Raw genomic sequence first — 22468 nt, 5'->3', positions numbered from 1 at the left:
ACCACGTGTCTCCACTTCGTCCCATTATCCATCGATAGAATATGTCGAAAATCAACCAACATAAACTGTATCCTCACCGTTCGATATTAACTTAATATTCTGACTTTATTCATAGACTAGAAAAATACTTCTTTCAATGTCTTTTGGCCATTTGACCTTATTCTCAAAATTCAACAAGAAAATGAAGAAACTTCCTCTGCTCATTTTTCTTGTTCCTGTTTGACCTCGATATTCTTTCTCACTCGGGTCAAAAGTTTCAGCTTTTTCTATCAAATTATCCTCAAAATACTCCAGCTCTTTACTCAAGTGGTTTCTGGACCTTATTCTTTTATATTGAATCCTGTGATGAGTGACTTGACTTCAGGGAATAACAGAGAACTCATCTGATTTCAGTTGTTGAAGCTTCCTTCTGTAACTGAGACTCTTGCTCTTGTGTCCACTCGGTCGTGTCCAACTTTGATGATGAAATCTCTACGGAAGAAAAAAGCTCTTTCTCATATTCACATGTCGTCTGACCTTAATCACATCGCCCCCCCCCCCCATCTTGCCCACATCTCAAGCTGTTGCCATGGCAATAGCCCCTGGTGGTACGTTGGTGGACTCCAGATCCACCGGAGCTTCTCACGCCGCTGAGCTATCATCCACATCTCAATTAGCAACCGACAATGTTCTCTGTGAAGTGAGCGTTCAGCCGGACGAGCCAATCAACACACCCGAGGATTTACCCCCCCCTCTGCCGGATATTCATCGCTAATTCTGCCTTTTTCAGGGACCGAGGAAGATGTCGGCTCCCCCCCCCCCCCCTTATTTAATTTCTCTTCCCTCGTCCTCGACTGAGGAGAAGACAAATCACTGCCAGTGTCCTGCGCTGCCGCTTTAAAACCAAAGAAATGGGACGTTTCACTTCCTGCGTTCAACATCTGACCAAATCTTGTTTTTATTTTTCAAAATATAGATATCACACACTCTGTGCTGTGTGGGTTGTTTTCAGCAGCAGCGAGTTGTAGGATGATGGAGGCAAAACGGATCCATGCAAATACTCACTTTATAAAATATCTCATGTGTTTGATGAAAGGCTGCGAGGTCCCGCTGGAAGAGATCAAAGGCAATTCAAGATATCAGCTCATGTGGCTTGTGCTGCGTCAACTGGAGCCACAGAGGCAGAGAGGAAAGAGAGGGGGGCACATTGTATCACCCAGATGAAGATAGTAGTGTGTGTGTGTGTGTGTGTGTGTGTGTGTGTAAGGGGGTGGGGAGGGTTAATACAGGCAGGGCAATCCCATTAATGGCGTACATGTGTGTTTGGCTTAATGTCCTTAATCATGTATGTAGCTGCACATGGGAGCCATTTTGTGTGTCTTTGTGCGCCTGCAGCCCTCTACACACTTCAGTGTGACTTTGTGTTGACCTCATATCTGCGACATTAGTGTCAGACGCTCCCCACTGAGGAGTAACACACACGTGCACATGGATGCACTTCAGGTGAGAGAGTGTCGCCGTGCACAGCGCCCACAGGGGACAGAGGGACATCGGTTCATTGCTCAATGTTTTCGTGCAAAGAGAGATTTAGATTCACACTCTCTCACATTCACACTCGTGTCTTATTGGCTGTCGTTCGCCTGTGTTAGCATCGAGGTCCCTGTGAACAGATTTACCAGCGTTAACCATCCGACCCGCAGACAAATGTCGGAGCTGTTTGTTTCTCGGAGCCGCTTGAAGCCGGGGGAGCACACAAACTACATCCTGTTGTCACCGGCTCGCTCATACCCAGAGTGCAACAGTGTGGATGGAGCCTGTGTCCATTTGTCTGTCCGTCAATCTGCCGTCATTTAATTCCGCAGCCAGTCAAGAACCACCACACACCTTTGGAATTAACCCCACCCATTCCCCTCAATCCCTCCCCTTCATCCCTCCCTCCCTCCATCCATCTCACTTCTTCTTTGGGGCGTGAGCCACTCCCAGAAGTCACTGCTGAGGAGACTGACACTGGACATCTCTCCCGTCCATCACAGCACCAACATACAGACAAAGCTCCAGTCTCACTCACATTCAGAGTTTCCAATTATTCTACGCCCCAATCTACATTAGTACGAACTGATGGCAGAAGCATGTAAACATTCACAGAAACATGGGAAGAACACGCTAACTCCACACAGGAAGTTGACCTTGTGTTTGCTCTCCAAAGCGAGAACCCCTGAGTCTGGACCTTCAGTAGCTTCTCCTCTGGCTCCAGCCTGAGATAAACTCCCATGTAGAACTTTCCAGATTGTCAGTAAACGTCTCGAGACGATAAACCTGACGTTGTGTATCTTTGTTTTGAAGAACTGAGATTCAGCTCCTCAGATCGCAGCTCGTTACGAGCAACAAGTGGTGATGAGCGCTGCAGCCTGAAGGGACCATTAGCGGGAGGTTGAGTCCTGTTAGTGTTATTTACAGTGTTAATCAGCGCCTGCAGACGAGGACGAGGGATCGAGACGCAGCGAAGCTTCTCTGGAACGATGCTGCTTCCTCTGATTCGGAACATTATTCACAAACACACTTTGTTCAACTATTTCAAACACGGTGAACGATTCAATCATTTGATATCGTTATTCAATCAAACTCATTTTGAAATGACACCCGACGTCTACTTACATCAACCAAAAACTGTCAGCGGATGTTTTAACTCTATTTTCAAATTCATCAAATTCAAAGTTCATAATGTGAAAGATCGACACAGAAGGTAGAAGTTCTAACAGGTTTCATGTGATGTTCTTTCAAATTTATTGAAATTTCTGTTTGATTTCACTGCTCGAAACCTTCTTGGCAAACTTTTGAAAGATTGATTATCACTGAAAACCGTTTTTATATGTGTTAAATCGTATTTATTATGATTCCATCTTTAAGGAATATTGCATTTTGTTGCCTTTAGTATTTTACCATTGTTATCTTATCTATAAATATTCTTTTTTCTTAGTGTTTCTATCTTTTCCTCCTCTTCTTGAATCTTTGGACTCACAGTTCCTTGAGAGCAGCGTCATTAACACAAACACATCCAGAACACAAAGTCGTCCCTAATGAAGCCTTTCATCGATGTGCCGGTTGTGTTGAGTTGAGTTTGTTAAGCGGAGCGACAGATCAGAGTGGAACCGTGACGCTGTCCTGTCTCATGGACACGGACGGGATTCAGACACTGAGCCGAAACGTGAGAAACCGTCTGTCTCCGCCTGCAGACTTCCTGTATTGTTACAATCACAGAATCTTTTTGAGTTTTTTTTTCTCACTGTAATTTGCTTGATTTCGTGTCTCTGGTGTGATTTTTATTTCCAGCCGTTTGGTTTCCTGCTCGGAAGGCGGTGTGTAAACTAAACGAAGGAGGCAAACAAACGAGATGAACCTGTGAATTTTGTACAAACTGTAGGAACAAATGACTGTTTTTCTACCGAGCCTGTTATCAATCTGTGTTTCTTTGGTGGAGGGGGGGATGGGGGGTGGAGGGGGGGGCGAGGGATGATGTCCTCCCTGCAGAGGGCGGTTGTGCTTGTGGGGAACGAGGGATGAGATTTTTTCTGCAAACGGTCGGGGACTGTGCAATGACTACTTGTAATTATTAAGAGAATCCAGAGTATAGAGGTGGAAAAAAAACTGTCCCTCGTGACAAATGAAATAAAGTGTTATATTTGCATGATTCCCTGTATTTTCATGGAGCAGATATTTATGGTTGTGTATACTGAGTGTATGTACGTCATAGCTGTTTAATTATGAAAATGAAAAACTGTCACTTTCTTCTGTGAATATAAATATACAGATTTCTTAGCTCTTTTATGACGAACCCACGTGTTGCTGAGTGTCTCTTGTTGCTGTCGCTCTTTACGCCGTCGCCAGAATCCGATCTCCCGTTCAGCCGACGTCGTACGTGTGAGAAACTCTTTCAAAGTCGATGTATCCTCCGAGGCCCGGCGAGAACTCGCTCCGCTGAGTTTTGGAATTACACCCCAACAAATCCTGCTTTCAAAATTTACACCCGCGGTAGACGGATTTACATTTTCTAAATCGAGGCTTCAAAGGCCAACTCCTCCCAGAAAAAAACTCTAAATGCATTACAGCCTCTCCGTCTTACAAACGCCTGCCACAGGGGAGGAGCTCTGTGGCATCGCTCTGCTTCTCCTGCGTCCTGAGCTGAAAACGCTTCACAAACCAGTCACATGGGGCTTCGGTTGCTGAAAGTCCCCGATGTAAAAAAAAACAAGCCAACAAAGAGTCGGAAAAGTGACTTTAAAAAGAGACTCGTGAGGTTTTACTCCAATTAAGTAATTTGTCAGATTCCGTCCCCAGGTATCTCGTGTACAATATATACTTTGAGTTGTAACAAAAACCTCAGATCTGTAAATATACTTATTTATTCATGATAACAACAAAAGGCGACAGATGTCACATTCAACTTTAAACAGCTTTGTTTCCACTGTTTCATCTGCTGCACAGCAACAGAGAATAAGAATGAGGAGGAGAAGAGTTTAACATGGAAAATCACTGGTTTATAAATATATGGAAATCTATGGACCTTCCATTTTAAATATTTCTGATATAAAGTCTAATACCAGTTTAACAGGACTGGTATAAGAGTGAGGATGGGAAGGATGAAGGGATGGAAAGAGATTCTGTAGATGAAAGCAGTCGTGAGACTCTTGGTGGAAGTTTTGCTAAATGACGAGTTATTTATTTCTCATATGCGTCATGTACTCAGGGAAGAGGGTGAAGTAAAGGATGTGAGAAAACAAGACAAAAAGTAAAGAAGAGGATAAGATAATAAGTTATATTCAAAAACATTTAGTTATCATTTACTTCACTAATGGTTGAAATGCTGAAGTGTTTTCAGGGATTAAGATGTGTTACTGGTGTTAATATAAATCAAAACAAATGGAGAAAAAGCAGTGAAGATAATTAATTTCCACTCAGATTATCTCCTCGGCAAACTCACGGTTTAATCAGCGAAATAAAAAGATATTAAAAAGCAGCAGGAGCTTCACAGATGTGGGTTTATTGCTTTGAGGATCCTTCGTCCTGATGAGTGAAGATGAGCAGTCAGATAATGTTTCACTGAGAAGTTGAACCAGATTCAACAGGTTTCCTGAATGCTCTCATTAGAATTAGATTTAATATAAAGTATATAAATCCTCTCACTGTACAAAACGAGGCAAAAAAATAGTGACATCATCATCGAGAGCTTGAACAACAAATCGTGAGTTAGTAAGAAACAAATTAAAACAAAATGTATTAGATAAATTAGTCTGATTGTTGTTACTCAAAGTTTATTATTTAGTCAAGCCTATGTCCCATCTGCTAACGTGGAGGAGGCAGAGATTATAACCTGTCCTGCAATCAGCCACCGGGACGATCAAATGTTTGGGCTGTATTTTTGACCACCAACGAACCAGTTCCATATTCTAGTCATATTAAACAAGGACTAAACCTTCCAAACTTCAAATAAAGAGTTTTTACTTTGTGCTCTCAGTCTTGAAGTAAATGTGTCATTTATAAAAAACAAAGATTGACCCAGTTGTGTAATCTGGGACTTGAAAAGCACCACAGCCAAGAACAAACTAAAAAAAGCTCCTTGCAGAGTGCAGGAGTCGACTGAAGTGAGGTGAGGTGAGGTGAAGTGAAGTGACCACAGACTTCAGGAAAAAAAATGACCAAACAGAGCAGAACTGAACTGAAGGCAGTTTGACACTGGAACCTTCAAGACTCAGCAACTGGGATCCGACAGAAACAAGGTGAATATTAGAAGCTGGAGACGCCAACGTGGAGATTCTCCATCGGTCAAAAGGAAACAACGTCAGTCAGCAGGAATCCAACTGCAGCACCATAGACAGCTCCAGTAACAGCAACATGGTCAGCTCCAGTATCAGCACCTTGGACAGCTCCAGGATCAGCACCATGGACAGCTCCAGTGTCAGCCGCATGGACAGCTCCAGGATCAGCACCATGGTCAGCTCCAGGATCAGCACTATGGACAGCTCCAGTGTCAGCCGCATGGACAGCTCCAGGATCAGCACCATGGACAGCTCCACTGTCAGCCGCATGGACAGCTCCAGGATCAGCACCATGGCCAGCTCCAGTATCAGCAACATGGTGAGGCTCCAGGATCAGCAACATGGTGAGGCTCCAGGATCAGCACCATGGTCAGCTCCAGTATCAGCAACATGGTGAGGGTCCAGGATCAGCACCATGGACAGCTCCAGGATCAGCACCATGGTCAGCTCCAGTATCAGCAACATGGTGAGGCTCCAGGATCAGCAACATGGTGAGGCTCCAGGATCAGCACCATGGTCAGCTCCAGTATCAGCAACATGGTGAGGGTCCAGGATCAGCACCATGGACAGCTCCAGGATCAGCACCATGGTCAGCTCCAGTATCAGCAACATGGTGAGGCTCCAGGATCGGCACCATGGACAGCTCCAGGATCAGCACCATGGTCAGCTTCAGTATCAGCAACATGGTGAGGCTCCAGGATCGGCACCATGGACAGCTCCAGGATCAGCACCATGGTCAGCTTCAGTATCAGCAGCATGGTGAGGCTCCAGGATCAGCACCATGGACAGCTCCAGATACTGAGCTGTGTCTTCCTCAGTTCTGAAATCAGCTTTTATATAAAATACAAAGAGATAAAAGGGCAGTTACAGTGACCGATATTATCTTATTATACTCATTAAGTTCTGATAGATACAGGCCGCACATACACACACACACACACAAGCATGCAAGTGTATATATAATGACCCAAAGAACAAATTGCACAAGACAATGGCAACAATAATGCCCCAAAAATTCACATGTACAACATATATTCAATTGGGTGAGACATCGGGAACACGCTGCATGGAATCTGCTGACTGATCGTTAACATTAAAAGCTGCAGTTTACATTAGGGAGGAAGCTATTCACAAGTTTAACAGGCGCATGTCATTGTTCCCATTCACACATAAAGCTGTTGTTCTTTGAATTTGAAACTTTTACATGTTTCGAATGTAGAATTTGAATCCACTTAATGACACAATTCTTTATTAAAGTCTCTAAAAACAAACAAATCCAGAGAAATGGCTCAATTTTATTAATGACTCTGTCTGTCTCTGTTATAACGTCCAGAGAAATCAACGGATGCTGAAGAAAAACACGGTTATTCTTGTTTGGTCCCTTGTAATGATCACAATCATTCACTGTCTTCAGCTGCATAAGGTGAACACAACTTTGATAAACGACCTCATCCCTGAACAGGATTTGCTTCACAACATCATTAAACCAGATCTTATGTTATTGTTTTTGAATGAGAGGCCCCCAGGGACCAACGTTACATGTACAGTGTTTAAAACTCGACTGATTAACTGGAACGTAAACTTTAAAATATAAAAAAACACCAGGCATCCCCCAGAGAGCTTCTACCGTCATCCTGCAGGATTCAAACTTACTGCATATGTGGCACATACCCTCTGACTTTCACTGTGAGCGACGATGAAGCTCTGAGAGTTTTGTGTTGCCTTTGTGAAGCGGCCCCGGGAGGAAGCGGCGCCGGTGGCCTGCAGCAGGAGACAGAGATGGGCTGGGAGATACGAGCACTTGACTCTTCCCCGCCTCCTTGATGGGAACTCATTGTGTTCTGACCTTTAAGTTCCTCGATATCTCCCTCCACGTCTCCCTCGCTGTTTTCCTCACGGCTGCTATCTCGCTGTGAGGGCCCCCGACTTGACAGCTGACTGGAAGCACTGCTGCGGCACCGGCGTTTTGTTTAACGATCCACCCCACCACCCCCCACACCTCTCCTATCTCCCTTTCTTTGCTGAGTCTGTCTTAATATGTTCTGTCTTTCACCTCTCGTCCCCTCTCTCTCTCTCTCTCTCTCCATTTTACTGCCACCTTTCCCCTCCCTCCCTCCCTCAATTGTTTTAATGAGAACGAAACAGAGAGGGTGACTGTTGCATATCAGTATGCAGAGCATCGAACCCCCCCTCCCCCTCTCTCTCTCTCTCTCTCTCTTTCTCTCTCAGCAGAAAGCTGGTAACTGGGCCACAGAAACAATGGCTGCTCAGGGCGATGGGACTGAGACTCAGACGGTCCACTGACAGTTTATATCAGTTCCTCAGAAAATGACAGAAAGAGAAGAAGAAGTGAAAGAGCTGAAGAGTCTCGACGGAGGCAGATCACATATTTAGTCACTACATTTCTTTCTTTAATTTGCTTTGTGGATCCAGTTTGATAAGAAAGACTTTTATACAAGCGTCGTACATTCATTATATTTTTATAAGGGTCCAGTTTGGGGTCGTTTTGAGGATTAAAGCGTGGGGGGGGGGACATTTTTCCTATTAAGTGCTACTTCAACTTTTATAACATCCTGCGAGGGCCCATGATAAATTATTCAACACACAGTAACTTCTCTAACGTGATGCCTGGAACTGTAGAGAGAGGCGTCTGATGACAGATGGTGGTGATGATGATGATGATGATGATGATGGAGATGATGAAGGTGACACCCACAGCAGAGCGTGACCCCCTGGACCGAAACTAGAACTACTTAAAATGACAGAAACCATTTACTTTGACAATTTTGATGATTTTAGCTAAAGCTCAAATAATAATTAAATAAATACATAAGTCTTCCTCCATTAGCATCTCTTCTGCAAGTTCATCACACAAAATGAGGAGATTTCAAACGTATTCTTTTTGTCTGTTGTTCCATCGCAGGCCAGAGAGACAAACTGTCTGTTGTGGTCTGTGGACGTCTGTGTTTGAGACCCAGGACGCTTCTGCTCGACCTGAGCTGACACGTTCACCTGGGCCCCAACTGGCCTCCTGGCTTTCTTGTCCATCTGCTCCTCGTCCGCCCCCAGTGGGTCCATGTCCAGTCTGCCTGTAGTGGTGAGGTAGCCACAGAGCAGAGGTGTGTGTGTGTGTGTGGGGGGGGGGTCTCTGCTTATTCCTAAAACTGGAGAGGGACCAGACCGGATAAATGTGCAGCTCCCATAAGCCCAGAATGAAATCATGTGTCAGCACTGCACACTGAAGTCAAACTTTAACTTTAAACTACAAAAAAAAAAATTCACATCCTTGTGTCACCTGAAGCTCTCGATCTCCCTCTGGTGGCTGCTTGCAGGACATGTGATAAACCCTCCTCCATGATAGTGGATGGGACATTGACCAACATAGCATCTCAAAGTACATCCATATTGGAATTATTATCTGTCCTTTCTTTTCTGTCTTTTGCAACAGCCCACATCTGACCGAGTGCTGCTTCTCATTGTGAATCCTTCTTTCTTCATTAGCGCTGTCATGCTACTGGCTGAGACGACTCCCTGCATGGAGGAGGGAATCTAACGACTCAGTGTTTGGAAACTTTTCTCGGTTGCACCTTTTTCTCCTCCTGGATTCTATGCTGGTCAATTGAGCGGCTTTGATTACAACTTCTCCTGCTTTCGCCGTTTGCTGCCGAGAACTCGTCAAATTGCTAAGTACTCCCCTGAAGTTTGTGTTGTGCTGCGGCTGCACACGGCAATTCAAACCGACATCGCAATTCGGTCGGGTGAAGCGGTGAATGTGGAGCACTTCACCAGCACATTCAGGGCTCGGCCCTGTCAGCGGCCGCCGTCCTTTACAGCGAAGGTCTAAAGCCATTCACTCTCCAGACGAACTGTTTGCAATGACTATACTTTGCCGTGTCTCGGTTTCCTTCTTGTCCCGGCACAATTTGCTCCTTTAATAGCCGCCTGCAGCACCTGAGAGAGGCCGGGGAGACAGAAAGCTCCAATCACGTCTCTTTAGATAAGCATCACCAGTGCCAAGACTTGGTGGGAGGTAAGACTTTCACTCTCAGGGCTCGTGTGCTCCTGATTAAACCAATAAATGATTCAGTATTAGTTTTAATTCTGTGCGTTGACCTTGATCTCAGGGCTCAAGCTCAAACTAGGACATCGCTCAGTTCTTATTGACGGAACAGAGAACAGTAGGTGAAGCAGCGACGCACACAAACACATTTTCTCTGCGTCGTCCTGAAGGAAAGAAACACAATGTGACGAGGAAACAATCCTTGAATACAAACACACACGAGAGCTCACAGCATTTGTTTGGTTGGTTTTACATTCACACTTATTTTCTGCTGCTTCTCCTCACTAGTAATGATGTGAAAGCAGCTCCGGCTCTCATCGCTCTAATGTTCAATACAACGTTGTTTCCCTCCTGACGATTTCTTCTGCAATTAGTTTATAGTTTATAGAGGGAAAAGCTCCATTGAGTCTCCTCTTTACGCTCAGTTACAATATTATGAGACGCTGTAAATGTGATGAGAATGTGGAGTCGTGGGAGATAACATGCAGCCTTATCACTTCTGGATTATTCCTCCTATTCCCTGATACTTCCAGACGCAGCCGCGCTCTGCCTCCGTGAAACTGACCCGTGTCAGTCTCATTTCAGAGCGAGTGGAAACCTGTTGGCTCTCGGTGCTGAGTCAGCGGCTGTAAAGCCTCAACGCCGCCGCCGCCGCATTTAATGTGGTCATTCGTCCGCAATGACTCAGAGGGAAAATTGCCTGCCCCGTGTAAAAAGGCGAATACGAGGGGTGTCGTTTCAAAATCCATCTCCAGGAAATGAACTGCGCTTTTTCTTATCGGTGGTAATTTCTGCAGGACATATATATTTTATATTTCCTTTCTAAGCCATTTAAAAAGTGCTCACATGGTGAAACACATAAAGATACTCGGAAATATTGCGTCTAAGTACCTCTCAGTGGATGATTAGGCCGTCGCCAGTTACGAGGCTAAGCACATTTATTTGTGCAGCTCATTTCAAACACAAAGGGAATTCATACTGCCTTGAAAACACCTGGAAGAAAAAAAGCATGAAGATATTAATGCAAATTACAGTAATAAAGGTTTTAGAGTTAAGAGCGGGGACATAACTGCAGGACAAGAGGGGGAAGCGCTTCATGATGAGTAGTTCATGTTCAGTCAGAGGAGCACGATGGTAATTCAGCTAAATCAACATTGGTTTTCTTTTTATATTTTAATCAACTTTTTTATGGGATACCTGCAGCAAAGAGCAATGAGGTCGACAGAGACAAGAGGCGAATTGAACCATGGGGACAAACCTGCCAAGAGATTCTTAAATGACTTCTCCCTGCATGTCGATGGGCAAAGGACCTGAATCCTGACTGAGCGATTCACAATCTGTTTCCACCTTCAATTCACAGAACAACTGGTCAGGAGGCTGTAGATAATCTCACTGGGAGCCGGACAGACCAGTGGACAACATGACCAGTGGACAACATGACCAGTGGACAACATGACCAGTGGACCATGAATCAGACAGTTTCTCCTCGTACACGCAGACTGGACACAGACAGAACTTGTGGTTTATCAGAGCTCTTCACTGAGTACAGCTGCTGCAGAGCTGAGGAGAAGAAATTAAAGAATTACTTCAATTTTGTCTGATTTATACATTTTAGATGAAATAGACAACTCACCTTGTTTGCCCCCTGGTGGATGGCTGTAGTTTAGCTCATTCAAGCTGCAGGTGACTCTTTAACTGAGGGATTTCTAGATCCTGACAGTTGCTCTGTCTCCCAGGGGACAGTTTGTTTTAGGACAGGTGCTCGTCTGGCTGTGTGCGGTCAGCAGTTAACCTCCCTGCCCTTTTTATCACCCGGCCCATGATGCAGTGCTTCCATTGACAGCTGCTGACGGGTAATAACCGCCCGGCGGGCTGGTCGGCTGCGGAGGTTGCCCTTGGAGTGACAGGAGGCAGAGGAGCTACTGCAGGAATTAGTTTCATCCCAAATATCCTCAAAAAGCCATTAACACACCAAGGTCACACAAGAAGCACGTGAGGATTTTAATTAAATCTTCTCAAAGAAATAAAATCTCTGTAGCAAATGAAGCTGTTTTCAAACAGTCCTTCTGAGAGGCAGGTGTTTTGTCTTTAATTAGAACGTGAGCTCTACATTACATCGGACAGACGAGTCTTAATGTGTTTCCAACTTTTTGGGGGCAGTTTGAGGAAGGTTCGTTTTTATATATGTCAAATCAAAACGTCCATAACCTCCACCAAGGCCCAACTGTCCACTTAAATACATCAAGCTGCCCCAAAGTGCAAACACACACACATTTCAGTCCTGTAAATATCTCATATTCTTTCTGTTTCCTGGGAAATTGGTTTGAATGTGGAAAAAAACCTCTTGTCTTTCAATAATCCTACAAACTAAAAGACAAACACATGAAAACACAACCTCCTCTGCGTAGAGAAGGAATAATCTTTGTGATTTGGAAGTGGGAGAACTTTGTCGACCTGCTCAGAGCTCTGACCCCATTCAACACGATTGAGATGAACCAGAAAGAAAACACACGAATGCTCCTCTGGTCGAGTGGGATGAAATATCTGCAGCCAGTTTCTCAAACCTTGTGCCAGATCTTCCCAGAAGAATAAAAGCTGTTAAGAAAATATAAATGGTTCCGGAAAAACATGTCTGACAATCGCACATGTTTGGCCATGAGGTGTGTGTTAGTGCCTCTAAATGTTAAATCACTGTACACACACACACACAGCAGTTGGATACACTCATAAACACAATTTAATCCTCTGAGAACACACACATACACACACACAGCAATTCATTACCTATTGGAACTGCCATTGACCTCAATGTGCAATCAATTATATTCTGCACAGAGATGCCACACATACACATTGCGTGCACACACATACAGACACACACACACACACACACACACGGCAGGGTTTAATCAGAACTTTGACCTGAACACTAATTGCAGACGCAGCAGTATTTCCTGCTGATTTGTTATCTCTCTTTATTGTGCAAAGTCTGTTCTTTTACTGTGAAACAAGACAGTTCGTGCTGAGGGGGAGTGTGGGGGGGGGGGATGGAGGTAGAGAGAGTGTGAGAGTAATATCAATCAGGGAAAATCAGTTCGGAGTGCCTCCTCTCTCTCTCTCCCTCTCTCTCTCTCTCCCTCTCTCTCTCTCTCTCTCTCTCTCTCTCTCTCTCGTCCCCTCCACTCGTCTCCTCTTATCTCTCCTTTTATTATCTTCACACTGCACTCTCCAACTTTTCCTCATCCTGACTCCACTTCACCTGCAATTTCCTGCACTCTCTTCCTCCTTCAGTCGAACTCTAACCCTCGTCTCTCCGATCTCTTCACAGCGCGGCAGGATGAACAGTGTCGAGTGTCGTACGGCCGGCTGATTGGACGAGAGGCCTCCTGTCCCCCGGGGTTCAAAGGTTACAGGCGGCCTTGTGGCTCATGTCCATTTTCCTAACACTTAAGTATCGCATGTTACTAATTATTACTCACTGAGGCTAATTTTTGACTCTTGCTGTTGTAATATTGTAAATGCCCCAATTGTAGCACTAGTACAGGATTCTCTTCTCTTCTCTTCTCTTCTCTTCTCTTCTCTTCTCTTCTCTTCTCTTCTCTTCTCTTCTCTTCTCTTCTCTTCTCTTCTCTTCTCTTCTCTTCTCTTCTCTTCTCTTCTCTTCTCTTCTCTTCTCTTCTCTTGGTGCAAGCATTACACCCCATGTTCTAGGTTTCATTGTCAAGCGACCTGTAGTGACCATGTTCCTCTAAGAAGAGCAAGAGCAGGTTGGAATGGACGGATGGATGGACGGATGGATGGATGGATGGATGGATGGATGATGTTTGCACATTGAGATACGGGTGAAGGTAAAGGCTGACTTTATGCTCCATCAGTCTTTGAGGTTTGAGTTTATTCTCTGTTCCACTGACATTTCAGATTCTCCATCTCAGAGAACATTTAAACTATCCACGGGGGGGGGGGGGGGGGAAGGCCAAAAGAAACAGCAGGACAACACACGCCTCGGGGAGACAGAGACAACATCGTCTGTGTTCTGAAAGTTGGACGAGCTGAAAGTTTCCACAAGTCTCGCTGCAAGAGAAGGAGACAAGTCGATGGAGTGTTTTAGCTTCGGGGGGTTTTGAATTCAGGATTCAGAAAACATCCACCTGAGGACATAGAAACAAAGAGTCGGACAAAAGCTCAAAATGCCTTAGTAAAGAGAGGATCCATCATATCCAGTAACACTGTAATCTTCTGAAGACAGATTGGAAAATCAGAGCAGCTCCAGAGACTGTGAGACTTACAAATGTGTCCTTTTGATGCTCACATATATTACATATCTTTAAATATAATAATCCAAAGAAAGTGAGAGCAGTTTCTCAATGTTTTAGTTTGGTTTTGAATCTCGTAAAGTGGCAAGGAAACACAAAGAGAAAAGTGTGATCTTTTATGGGTTTTCAGTGTCAGCGGGTTTCCTGTGTAACCTTCTACTGTGGCGACGAGGGAGTTCCTTAAACGACACCTTCCCCCAAAGCCTCTCAGAAGTCTTTTCATAATCAAACCCTCCTCTTCCTGTCGGCTTGAAAGGCGACTGTTGAAAGTGAAGTTGTTTCATGTGTGAGAGAAAGAAAAGAAGCTGTGGTCAGCTGGGCTCCAAGTCACCGACCAGAGATATCAATAATCACCCGTTTTCAAAAAGCTCATGAAAACGTCTCAACATCAAAAAGGTGTCAATGTTTGAAAAAGGCAAAGCTTTACAGAAAGTTGTTGTAAGTCATTTGTTTACATTATTGGTTCTTATGTGCAACACACTCACTTATAGACGTAAGCTTGTTCCTATTGTTTATATGGACAATGAAAAACCCTTCTCAAATCCATCTGGCATTTTAATGATCAGTATGTTTTGGTCACATCAACGCGTAAATATTTTTCTTCTTAAGTCCATTAATAATCCATGATAATCAGGACTGGAATAAAGGCTATGTGTTTTTTACAGTCCATCACCGTGTCTTCATTTTCAGCCTTCCTCCTGTTTTACTTTGACAGTTTCTTTCACCTTCCTGTCATTTCACTTCCTGCTTCCTGTTCACTTGATTCACCTGCACCTCCTCTGCCCCTGTCCTTCCAACTCAGAAACCCCGGAGAAGCCCTCCCCCCCTGCCTCGTGGTCTGTGTTCACAAGCTCCCTCAGGGTCTCGATCCCGGTTTCTCCTCATGTACGAACTTTCTTCTGCATCCGTAAGTTTTCAGAAGACGCACACAAATACACACCATGTGATCGCAGAGTTCGCACATAAGGCTCTTGTCAGTTTCTGTATCTAACGTTGGAATCAATGAGCCTTTGGCATTGACAGCTTTTACACTCAAAGCTTTTAAACTTCTTTTCCTTTTACTTTCCGAACAGTCCTCAGAGTTGTGCAGCAGATATCAGCTTCATGAGGCAGTTTCAATATCCAGTTTGTCTAAATGAGTCAGATCCACGAACAAATGTGAAAAGCAAGAAGGACGTCGCTCACATTTTCCCCCGGAGATGATCTCACTTGAAAGATTTTACAATCACACAAATGTTGAGTGTATAAATTAATTACATTTGACTGTTAAATGTCATCACCGGTCTCTGAAGCACCAACACAACAACAACCAGTTTGATTCCCACTCAGCACCGTCCCTCATGTTACGCAGATCATGGCCATTATGCATCATTTTCATTTAGTGAAATGAGAAGAGTCGCAATTACATGTAAATGATTATTTGCAAAAAAAAATCAAATCCTACATTTGCATGAATAAAAACAACACAACACAGAACTGTCTCTTCTTCACGTGTGTAGAAAACTTTCTACTTTGTACAAATACAGTTTATGCAACAACGTCTGATTTGATTCTAATTGCATAATATATTTTAGAAAACCTGATTAGCCGGAAGGATGATGATCATCTTCATTAGCATCTTTACTACTGACTGGTTTGTGTTGCTCTCACCCTCCTCTTCCTCTCTGGCTCGGAAAGAGTCTGATTTGTGTTTGTTTGATTCAGCGACCGATTATTTAATTGTCCTGTTTGTGGGTGTGTGTGTGTGTGTGTAGGTGAGCGGCATGACAGCGCCCAAACGTGAAGCAAAAGGGTCATGATCGCCCCCTGGTGGCTGGCTGCAGAATAGGTCATATAGTTTGAGTTATTATTATTATTATGGTTTTTAATTCCTGAGCCTTACGTTTTCTCAGATCACGTGACGTGTATGAAATCAAGAAAATAAAATCAAGTAGGTCGTCCAGCAAACATGAACCAACCCCACAACAATGTCTGATCCCTTCAGGTCCTGGATCAGTTCTTATCACAGAGCTTACGCTGCTCACATTTCAAATTCAGTCTCTAACTTTCCTAAAGTGGAAGTGTTTGGTTTGTGGGATGAAGCCGGTATCTGGAGAAAACCCACTCAGGAACGAGGAGGACCGACTCAGCTCAGAAAGGCCCCGGCAGCCCGACCACTGCACACCGAGAACCTCCAACCGCTGCACCACCGTGCCAACGTGAGCGTGTGAATCAATGGGCCTGTCCACAGCAGCAGTCAGATCTTCTCTCTGAGGTCAGGCCCTTTGATCTCGTCTTCATCCTCTTCCTCTCCTCCCACCCGTCCTCCCTCGTTTCCATGAAACAAGCGTTAGAGCTTTCAGTTGACTCACTGAAGGTCGGAGCCGCGTCCCACCGCTCACTTACCGCTTCCTGAGAGTTGATGCCTGGAATCTAATGATTATTTATTCTGTGTGTGGCGTTTATCCTCTGACTCACGTGTGTGTTGCATAGTTACAGAGCAAGATTCTACATAATACACAGAGATTTAAAAAAAAGGATAAAGTGTAAGTTTTGAAGCTTCAGCAACAAACTGGGATCAGAATCCTCCTCATACATGTAATAATAGTATAATCACACTTTTGTAAATGGATTAATTTCTTTCTCAGGCACAGACCAGCAGGTTGAAACATACAAGGTCATATTTTCAGTAAGTCTTTAAGGAACAATTGACAACTTGTAAAACTTAACTAAAATCTAAAAATGACAAACTTCATATCATGTTCAAGAAGCCAAAGAGAGGATGTGTGAGTCCACAGTGACGTAACATGTGGGTCAGTCGCACAACACAGCCGGATCTATGATGTCTGACTGTTTGCATGGACGGTAAAAACTTTCGGGACGAGCACGAGGCAAATTGCAGCTGTACAGTGCAGCAATGGAGCATAACACCAGATTTGGAGATCTCCTGTGTTGTTATGAGAAGTGTAAGAACATGGTTGGGCTCATTGTGACACCGTGGTGGGACAAATCAAAAAGTGGTTAAGATGAAACACTGCAGGACGCCCTGATACCTTTGTGTCTGTTACAGAACTGGCACCTTGTATTGCATCATTCATCCTGCTCATCAGAGAAACTTCCATTTCATCAGTTGTCCTGCGTCTTCTCCTTTTCTCCTTCCTCGGTTTCCTTTGACATGTCTCTGTCCTCGTCCCTGACCTCTGCACGTCCGTCTCCATTAGTTCACTTCCAGTCCTTCCTTCCTCATCTCATGCACTCGCCTCATCTTGTTGTTCTGTTCAGAGTTGACCTGACAGCTTAGTTCTTCGCAGCCTCAGTCTTTTCTCCCTCATCTTACATCAGACTCTCTCTGCTCTCTCCCTTCCTTTTTTTTTCTTGTTTCTCTGTTTCTCCCTCCCTTCACATCTGGACTGAACAGCTCACCCCATACTGGACTCCTGTGTTTCTTTCTTAAAGGTACTGTAATCTATCCAGGTCGGCCATTAGGAGCCACAGCCGGCTGGCAAATTGAGCCCCATTATCCCGACTCGCTCCGGCACCATTATCCCCCCCCCCCCCACCCTCCGCTCCTGCACCAACATGTTCAGTTTGAAATGGGCTCTTGGTCAGAGGGTTGTTAATGTGGAGATAACTTGTCTGGAGTATGCAGTGAGGTACAGTCCAGAGTGAATGTTTGAAATAAATGTTTATGGGGTAAAAAGTCATCTTTATTTTTGATTGACAGCACAGAAAAGATCTAATGATATCAATTGAAAGCCGCCCCCTGAGCTCCTCTTTGTGCTCTGAAGAGGAGGATGGAGGAGGAAGGAAGGGTTGAGGAGGAGGAGCCATTAAAGAAGACATTTGAGACCATTTCCCTTGATGTGTTTCAGCGGCCGACACGCCCCTTTTATAAAGAAACAAGATGGTGATTGGACGCTGCAGCTGATCAGAGCGAACCTCATCACAGAGATCACTAATCAACTTTGGGTTTTATCTGTTTTAGATTTGATCTCTTCTTGGTTCATTCGGTGTGTGAGCTGAATTTTCATGCTTTGGTTTGACTCATCTATGCACAACATCCATATATACTAACATAATGTAGGTTATTCATTATTTATGAATAAATATGATGGGAGATTAAAAAACACTTGGCTGCTCTCTTCTTTTACGAGGCCATTTCATTTATGGGCCAAATTGTCAACCACTGGAAGTCGCAGGACAGATGTTGAGACCAAACTGGTCCAGCTGTTTGGCCATCATCAGGAACAGATGCCATTTTTACGATGGTTCAGAGGAAAGGACCGAAATTGGATTCCTTGATTCCTCGATTCCTCATCTCATTTGTTCCTTGCATCCTTCCTGGTGTCCTCGATAGGAGGGATGTCTGGGAAATACAACTACCAGAGGTTCTCTTTCTTGACCTCTGAACATACCGGTCATTGGTTGATATGAATGATGACCTGATGCAGAGAAAGAGGGCCGTGTTGTGAAGGTGATAGAAGAGTTGGAGAATCTAACAGATGTTCAAACCAGCTCAAAACATCTGGGCTGGTTCAGTGTTCGTTCTTTTCTCTCAAAGTATTACAGCAGCAATGGTGTAAATGATAAATGGCCTGAATTTATAACGTACTTGATGACGTCTCACAGCTCTTTACAGAACAGTTTTGAAAACTCACCAATCATGGTTCAAGTGGGACCAAACCACCGACCTACTGTTTAGTGGCCAACCCACTTTCTCCTGAGCCACGTTCTCCTGATATCTATTCTACAAGCAACTCGTCAGTAATCCCTCCAGCCGTTCCTCTCCACGGCTGTGACTCACGGTGGTGGTGAGTCATAGCGTGACGGCCCAGTTCCAAAGCAATCCCATTATGACAGAGCAGCCCATGTTGCAGCCATGAGCAAAACGAGTTAAAGGCGACAAGTGGAGCAGAGGAACCAGCTCTAACCTCGTTTATTAAAGACCTCCGGGTTGACCTTGGGTTTTCTGAGGCCCCGGCTCTCGGGTGCCGTCGTATTTGAAAGTCGAGGCCGGTTGTCCCGTAGAAATTACACAAAGGAGAAGTCGTGGATTACTGTTCCTCTGCAGATAATGAAAACCTGACAAGGAGGCAATGACCCTATTAAGATAATAAATCGGTGAGTATTTTAAAATGTCAGCGCAACCGTGTGTAGTATCTGGAGAGGATCACAGGGCTAGACATCATAAAGTTTAATAGAACAGATATATTGTATTTTAAAGTGAAAGCAGCACATTTTTATCATCGTGACTTAATTCTAACATTAATGTTTCAGTGCAGATGAAAACACGCATTCTTAAAAGAGACAATCGGCTTGAGTAAACAGTGAAATTGTGGCAGCTGAGAAACCCATTCATCTCTGAGGCAGATGACAGGGCTTCACATTTAAAACTTTAAAATAATCTTGGTGTTACTGTCTCTGCGTTTAGCTACTTATAAAAACTTCAATCGATGATAACAACTCAACTGATAATCAGAGAGTGAATATCTGACAAGGTCCAACAATCCTCCTTACTTCAATCGAGCTGAATGAAATAATCAGTCCTCTAAATATGGCGGATTTATTTCATCAATTGTTCATCTGTGTTATTTCTTTATAAAAGTCTAAGAAAAGGCCCGACCTGAACCACCTCCTCCCACCAAGTTTAGTGTGAATCCAGTAGTTTGTGTGTAATGCTGCTTCCTGACAAACGATGAAAACACAACCATAACGGACAAATGGGGGTTTTGTAAATTTACACTTTGGAGCAGAACATGTTGTTGGACCCAGAAACTGTAGATAAAGCTCTGTCCGTGGCTGTGGACGAGCGGCTCGGTGTGTGCATCATAGAAATGTGGGGCACACGACACAATAATGATGCAGAAATATTGTTTATAACACAATAGAGGAAAGAAAAACTAGAAAACCATCATGTCTCCTTCAGCCCGAATCACCTCACTCTGTGCTTTTCACATAGTTTGATTTATGTTCTTTGCAGCTCGAGTCAGAAGTTTCACCGCTAACTGTTCCTGGAGGAAAATCATTTCCTTGTTGTGGTGACTCAGAGGTGAAGATACACATAATCCTGCACATAAAAGTTGACAATGTGAAGTTGGACGTGAGGCGATAAACAACGTGTGTTTACCCAATGAAAACATTAACTGTGCCATGAAATATGTGCTCTGTAAATAACCCGTAACTAAAGGTCGTTAACATTTACAATTTATTGCAAACACAGACTGGAGAGTACTCGTAGAAACCTTGATTGAGCCTTGTACTTGAAGTAAAAATCCAAAGTACAGGGAACTACTACCATCATGAAGGGGTTTCAAATTATAGATACAGATCCACTGGATGGACCCCCTGGTCCTGGAGATGTTATCACACTGGTGTACTCAGGATAAAGAAGGATTATGCTCCTCTCAGCCAGAAGGTCCTGGATCTTCTGTGTGGAGTTTGCACCTGAACATCGGTGTGAAGTTAGAACATGGTTTCACAGATACATCTTCACAACTGTCCCACAATAGTCTGGCTTTACTCATCTACTCGTGCTACAATAATTAACACCAGCAGCACGTGTGGCCGCTGCTCCTCTTCCTCCTGTAATCTTACACCTCTCCTGCATTTCACGGCTAATCAGTGAAGAGGAGTCGTTGTCGTGTGTGAGGATGATGAAGGTGTAACTGCTGAATATTGTGTGTCTGCTAAGCTAATCATGGGAGTGGTCACCAGCGTGAGTTGTGTGCACGGTGGCTAAATGGTGAGTGATGAATAGGTAATAAAACCTGGCATCAATTATTAACAGGCTTCCTTGTTATAAATCATCTCTCTGTGTGTGTGTGTGTGTGTGTGTGTGTGTGTGTGTATGTGTGTGTGTATGTGTTTTGTGGACCGAGGGTGGTCTCTCTCTCTTTATAAATAATGAACTTTAAATTCTCACCTGCACCGGCATTAAAACCTTTCATACCGTGAGATGAACAGATTTTTGATGGAGGGGGATGTACAGTGTTGGTGTTGTGTGTCTGTGTGTGTGTGTGTGTCTGAGTGTGACAGAGTGTTCGTGTAACAGAGCAGACGGGAGTTATTATCCACTGATGTGTGTTTGTTTGCTCAGTGGCTTCATGCACGAGCTTCTCACTCTGGAGCTGCATTATTCAGACGTCGGGGAACGAGGTGCGATTCGCTGTTTCCTGCTTCGTGTTTGGACTCCCGTCAGGAGGAGAAGAAACATAATCTCTTCATTTCAACTTGTTTCTTGTGACGGTGAAGAGGAGAGAACAACACTGGCCTCCGTGCCAGGAGCCCATTACGGACTCAGACGCTGCCAGCAGCAGATCCAACTACATATCCATTATATCACTTCCTTATGTAAAAATAACTATTTCACTGTGTGTTTGCACATCACTGCTTTCCTCCTACTTCTTCTGCTTGTGTCTTATTCTAGTTGTGTTGTTGCCTGATACTGACAACGTCTCCTTGTGTGTAGCAGCACGTTGTTCTGAAACCATCAGTTGGATTAATAAATTATATATAGGAAAATAAATTAATGGCGTAAATAGGTAAAATTGCAAATGGTTGCTCGTTTCAGTTTCTTGAATCGACGATTAACAGATTTTATTTGTTAAAATCAAAAGATTTGTAAAACATCTTATGAATTAGACTCAAATTTTCACTCCAACTTCTTTAATGATACATTTTTCCTGCATTCAGATCTACTAGCAGACAGAGAAAGTGCAAATGTGTCACTTGGAACTGCCTCAACCTTCAATCTACTATCTATTACAATTTATTATCATTCAGCTCAGTCATATTTATATGCTAATATTGGTAAAACTTGAGGTTTGCTTATCTTTCAGCCTTAGATTGTGTATAAATCAGGTCATGACCCCTGTCTCCTCCACGTTAGCAGATGGGACATGGGCCAGAATAAGATAAAAAGTCAACTTTAAATATTTGTTACTCAGAAATGGTTTCTATCTTTTAACACGATTCTTATCACACTGATGCTTGCTCATGTTTCTGAAAAGTTTGATTTGAACTCGTTATTTTGATGATATCAAAATTGAATGAAATGAAATGTGATGTAAATGTTAAACAGTTTCATGTTCTGAGTTGAATCTAACTCGTCATTTTCTCCCTCAGGCTGAAATCTGGTATTCCACTCCACTCGTGACTTTTGCCTGACTGATGAGCACTGTGTGTGTGTGGGGGGGGGGGGGGGGAGAGAAAAGTCCTGCATCGGTAAAAACTATTTGATTTGGTGATGTGGAAAAGAGGCACAAAAATAAATTGCACAAATAAAGCAAGCAATTTAAGAGCAGGTGGGGAAGATGGAAAACAAA

At 43.8% G+C, this 22468-nt stretch overlaps 1 protein-coding gene across 1 annotated transcript in view; it reads left to right on the top strand.

Moving 5' to 3' along the window:
• Positions 1 to 6427: 6427 nt before the first annotated feature.
• LOC133953683 (neurofilament heavy polypeptide-like) overlaps positions 6428 to 22468 on the top strand; it is a gene marked incomplete at its 3' end in the record, with an annotated part of 39471 nt that continues 23430 nt past the window's right edge. The window contains exon 1 of the mRNA XM_062387726.1: positions 6428 to 6551. Coding sequence (XP_062243710.1) covers positions 6428 to 6551 — 124 coding nt within the window. The remainder of the gene's footprint in view (positions 6552 to 22468) is intronic.

This window comes from Platichthys flesus, chromosome 5 (genome assembly GCF_949316205.1).
Source record: "Platichthys flesus chromosome 5, fPlaFle2.1, whole genome shotgun sequence".
Taxonomy (NCBI): domain Eukaryota; kingdom Metazoa; phylum Chordata; class Actinopteri; order Pleuronectiformes; family Pleuronectidae; genus Platichthys; species Platichthys flesus.
Note: the sequence above shows the minus strand (reverse complement) of the source record. Positions and strands in the feature narration are given on the sequence as shown.